Here is a 5,769-nt window from a genome sequence, read left to right on the forward strand (position 1 = left end):
AACAATGTCCAACTGCAGCTTAGGCCTGCTCCCTGCTGGCAAGTGGACATCCCCCAAGAGCTGCCAGGCTGCCAGAGGGATGTCTGACTGCCAGCTTGGGCCCAATCCCCCAGGGACTGGGCCTAAGCCAGTAGGTGGACATCCTTCGAGGGGTCCCAGACTGTAAGAGGGCATAGGCCAGGCTGGGGGACCCCCCGAATGCACAAATTTTTGTGCACCGGGCCCCTAGTCTAAACATAAATATGCAAATTAGGCCGGGATGCCATAATGGGTCACGACCAGACAGGAGGAGGTTGTGTGCGAAGGTGGGGCCCCGGAGTGGAGACAGAGACAGACACGGGGGCCTGCCTGAGCCAGCACAGTGGCTCCGGTGGCCTGGAGCGGACACAGGTTGGGGGGCTGGGAGGGCCTGGGGTGGAAGTCAGGCGTGGGTCCCGGCCACCGAAGGTGCCAGTCAGGCCTGACTCCTGCGGCCCGCGGGGTGCCTCCTTGCACAGCGGAAGGCGGGGTGCCTCCTTGTGTGACTTCAATCGTGTGCTGGCCTCTAGTATTTAAAATAAAAAGGCTGAGTCTCTTCTAGCTTTTGGATTACTTGATTCTACATTATATAATTTGTATTCCATAGAGAGAAAACCTAATCTCCTTTTCTAGGTAGTGGTGAAAGCTTTTCAATATGTGTTGCATATCTGACTTACATTGTCCTATATTGATACAATATAGCACTTCTCCTGTGCCTTCTTCCACTTAGAATAAGTGGACTTGCAAAACTGTAAATTAATTTTTAAGAGGTTAAATCATATTTTTAAAAAATTTTATTAGTCAAAAGAATTCTTTTATGTATTTTAAAACAAATGAATATGAATAATTGTCATCTAAATTTTTATTGTTAAACAAGAAACAACTGATAATTTTTTTAGATACATAATTAATTTCACTACTGAAATCCTGGTTCATAAGGAAATGAATTACCAGTTTTATTAAAGGAGAATGCTTGCCATCTACTGGTTGTGTCTTGGAATAATGGAACCACACTTGAGTGTCCTGTAGTAATTATTTATTTATTTAGCTTCATTGAAGAGGCATATCTTAGGATAATTAAATATCTTAAGATAATTAAATATCTTAGCATGTCTTAATTGATAAAGGCCGAAAGTGATAGGATGGAATGCCAACTCCAAATTCATAAAGGTTATACTAAGGCAATGGTTCTCAACCTTCCTAATGCCACGACCCTCCAATACAGTTCCTCACGTTGTGGTGACCCCCAACCATAAAATTATTTTCGTTGCTACTTCATAACTGTAATTTTGCTACTGTTATGAATCATAATGTAAATATGTGATATGCAGGATGTATTTTCATTGTTACAAATGGAACATAATTAAAGCATAGTGATTAATCACAAAAACAATATGTAATTATATATGTTTTCCAATGGTCTTAGGTGACCCTGTGAAAGGGTCGTTCGACCCCCAAAGGGGTCGCGACGCACAGGCTGAGAACCGTTGTACTAAGGCATGATATACTGTAAGACCTTCTTGATGAAGAGTTTAGGTTACTGTGCATTTAAACATGAAGAGGAACTTTGTGAATACTCTAAAGTGTATAAAGAAAAACAGTAAAAGAGATGTTTGAGTGGAGATCTATCTTAGGTAACCTGTGTTGGATCTCTTTGACATTTATGCATTTTAACATGAAAAAATAGCTTAAAACTATTGTAGAACTGATTTGTCAATTATCTCTTACTTTTCTGTTTTAGAATGGGTTTCCATATGCCACCATTCTGTTCCATTTCCCACTTGCACCTTCATGTCATAGCACCAGTTGATCAGCTTGGCTTCTTATCAAAATTGGTTTATAGACCTAATTCCTATTGGTTCATCACAGTAAGTGTTATTGTTATACTAGTAGCATACAAAAGTATATAAAATATTTGTCATTTTTTATGTAGCTTTTCTTTTCTTGGAGACAGTTTTTATAGGCTTGATCATCTATTTTAACATATTGCTTGCACATATCCAAAATAATATTTTTAATTTGGAGGATTTTTCAGGTCATCAAATCTGTAGAAGAGAAGCTAAGGCTGAGTCTCTCCATTGCAGGTAGAGGATGTGATATAGAAGAATCATGGCATTTATAGTTCAGAATCCAGAATCAAATCTGGATTCAAATTCTGGCTTCATTAATTACTTGAGGGACCCTGTGCAAGTTACTTAAGATTTTTAAGGCTCAAGTTCTTTATTACCTGCATATTTCTGTAGAATTTATAAAATAATTTACATGTAAAGCACTTAAAACTGTACCTTACAAATAGTAAGTACTCAATAAATGTTACCTGCAGCCCCTGTCTTCATTAACAACATTATTGTAGAAATTGAGATTTTGTAATTTTTGATATTTAAACTTCTTAAAAAAGGGCTGTCGTAGTAGCATCAACTACCAGATGTGAGGTTGAAGCTTTGAGCCTAAAACATTGCAAAATTCTGCTTTGCTAGGACAAAAGTAGAATAGAATTCAGCTGCTTATAGACCTGTGGTCTGACAGTCAAGGTTAAAAAATGACTCGGTCCTTCCAGGGCCACTTGCCTAGTGATTTGCCAGTCTCTTAGTTTATGTGTCCATGATGATAAGGTGACCTAGAGTTGCTATATCTGAGTAATTATAAAATTGTAAATTAAATAATTACCATTAATTAATGCATATTATAATAGTCATAGTAAATAAGAAATTCAAGAACACCGGATTTCTAGAAACCTCATATTTCAAACTTATTTTTTCTTTCTTCAACTTGCTTAAATGATTTTATTTAATTAAAATATACTTAAGGAATGTGTGTGTATTTGAAGTGAAATAGTGTGATATTTTGTAGGACAGTTGGTGTGGTCTTTAAAATATCAGTGTAACTAAAAACAGGATTTTTTTTCTTGTATTTGTATTTCTAATTTTCTAAATGAGCTATGCTTCTATAATAAAAACTAATTAAAAATACATTTTTGTAAAATAGTCATGGGGATATAAAGTACAGCATAAGGAATATAGTCAATAATATTGTAATGACTATGTATGGTGTCAGACAGTTACCAGACTTACTGAGGTGAACACTTCTTAAGGTACATACATGTCTAATCACTATGTTGTACACTTGAAACTAATATTATATGTCCACTGTATTTGAAAAATGATTTTTTTTATGAGGGGAATTCTGACCCATGCCACAGCATGGATAAACCTTGAGGACATTATGCTCAGGGAAATAAACCAAATAGTATATGATTCCACTTATATTTAGGTTTTTTGTAAGATATTTTTAGGAAGAGAATATGTATTATCTAGCTAGTCTGCTGTGGTTTATTATAATAGGGATGCCAGTAGAATTTTTCACACTAGCTACCATATTTGTGATAAAAAACATGTTGTGTTTTTAAAATTACAGGCTGACTATTTGATTGAAAAACTAAGAACATGAAAATGACAGCAGTAGAAGATTTTCTTATTCTTGGTTCAACAGACACTAATATGGTCCCTTTTAAATCAAATTACAATGGTAAGGTTTGTTGGGTTTATAAGAGGCTATTACTGGGTAGCCTTAAGTCTTTTCTGAATGTCTATTTCCTGAGATCTGTAATATATGACTACTCTGGCATTGTCTTCTTTGTTTTAATGGTTACTTGTCTAAGGTATAAGATACTACAGATAAAATTTTATTAAAACAAATTCTGTTAATCAAGAAGGGCTCTGTATTTTTTAAAAGTTCAAGTATTTTCATTTCTCATTATTGTCAGTTATAATAGTGATTTATTATGAAGAATAAATGGGTATAGAAAGTACTTTGTTGGAGTTTTTATTATTATGAAAGAGAAAAAAGAAATTAACTATCTCTTGACAGTTTCATAATTTTGTACATATTTCAAAGTAAAGTACTGTATTACACAGTGATCTCTGACCTTGATAGAATTTATATGTGTCACTTTTTAAAAGAAATATTTTTATTGATTTCAGAGAGGAAGGGAAAGGGAGAGAGAGAAACATCAATGATGAGAAAGAATCATTGATTGCATGTCTCCTACATGCCCCCTACTGGGGATCGAGCCTGCAACTCATGCATGTGCCCTCAACTGGAATTGAACCTGTGACCCTTCAGTCTGTAGGCCGATGCTCTATCACTGAGCCAAGCCGGCTAGGGCTATATGTCACTTTTTACTCAGATTTCAGATGTTGGCTTTTACTTCTTGAAGCCTAGCATTTGTGTAATAAATTAGTCCTGAAATCTGTATAATATATAAATGCAATAACAATCAATTTGGCTATCTAAGAGAATTCACTGTAATGGAATTTTACCTGTAAGAACATATGTGGGAAATAAAGATAAAATAGTTACATTAATTTACTAAAATGGGCAGAAACTGCTGTTTTCTGGTTTGTTTGCTGTGCCAAAGGAAAATTAGAATTGAAAAGTAATTAGATCTAGTTTTAATCATGAAAACATCCTGGTTTGAAAGTAGAGAGAGACCGTCTTGGATGAGAAAATGTATGTTAATAACACAATATTAATTTTATTGATGTATTATTTTATGAGACATATTTCTTTAGGAATTGCCTTTTGTTGCTAATCTATATTAATAGTATCACTATGTGAATGAAGAATAGCAGTTACCGAAAGCTAATCCTACATTGTGCCAGTGTATACTAGTACTATGTACTTGAATATAAGTGAACATAAGAATTAAAATATTGATGTTAGGATTGTAAGGATTATATTCATTCATTCAGCAAACATTTACTGAGCATTCAACGTGTATTAGCCATTGCCAAGATCAGCAAATATTGAAGTGGGAAAGGACTGCCTTCAGTGGCTAAAACCAGTGATTACAATTAAATGTTAAGTGCTATAATGTCTACAGAAGAGGCTGTGGAGAGGGAAACACTTTTGAGAGCAGGTGGCAGTAGAATTGAGTATTTAAGACTCAATGTTAGGCAGGAAGACAGTGGAACTTTAGGTTGAGACCCAAATGTACTTTTTCTTGTGTTCTGCTTCCATTATAATTTACTTTACAATTGACATGAATGCCTAAATTCCATTTTATTCATCAGAGGTGGAGAGAGGAATTCAGGAGTAGGGGTTATGGACTCTCAAAATTAGATTAATAAGTTTTTGAGCACTGCTTTGTTAAGTAGCTTGCTGAGCACCTACATAGATTAGCAACTACAAGTTTATATAAATCAGTTCAAATATGACCAGATACAGAAAAGGAATATTCAGCATGTGCTTCATGTTGTACTATGTGAACTTGCAATGACATAATTGACTATTATGGTAATAACATGTTGTACTTATGGAATTTTCAATGACTTATGAACCTTTTAAAAAATGTATGCCTGGCTGGTGTAGCTTAGTGGTTGCGCATCGACCCATGAACCAGGTGGTCATGGTTCTATTCCTGGTCAAGGCACATGCCCGGGTTGCGGGCTTCATCCCTAGTTGGGGACATGCAGGAGGCAGCCAATTGATGATTCTCATCATTGATGTTTCTAGCTCTCTATCTCTCTCCCTTCCTCTCTGTAAAAAACCAATAAAATATATTTAAAAAAAAAAATAAAAAAAAATAAAATGTTTTAAGTAGTATCGAACTTAAAATAATTCTAAAAAAAAGTATGTTGCCCTGACCGGTTTGGCTCAGTGGATAGAGCGTCGGCCTGCGGACTGAAGGGGCTCAGGTTCAATTCCGGTTAAGGACATGTGCCTTGGTTGTGGGCACATCCCCAGTAGGGG

The 5,769-nt window shown here is 35.7% G+C and overlaps 1 protein-coding gene across 1 annotated transcript in view; it reads left to right on the forward strand.

Annotated features, from left to right (window-relative positions):
* The window catches only part of HINT3 (histidine triad nucleotide binding protein 3), a 9,755-nt gene extending 5,929 nt beyond the window's left edge, over positions 1-3,826 (forward strand). Inside the window, exons 5-6 of the mRNA XM_006778504.2 lie at positions 1,760-1,886; positions 3,433-3,826. Coding sequence (XP_006778567.1) covers positions 1,760-1,886; positions 3,433-3,465 — 160 coding nt within the window. The 3' untranslated portion in view covers positions 3,466-3,826. The remainder of the gene's footprint in view (positions 1-1,759; positions 1,887-3,432) is intronic.
* The last annotated feature ends 1,943 nt before the right edge of the window (positions 3,827-5,769 follow it).

The sequence above is a fragment of the Myotis davidii genome, unplaced genomic scaffold (genome assembly GCF_000327345.1).
Source record: "Myotis davidii unplaced genomic scaffold, ASM32734v1 scaffold147, whole genome shotgun sequence".
Classification (NCBI taxonomy): domain Eukaryota; kingdom Metazoa; phylum Chordata; class Mammalia; order Chiroptera; family Vespertilionidae; genus Myotis; species Myotis davidii.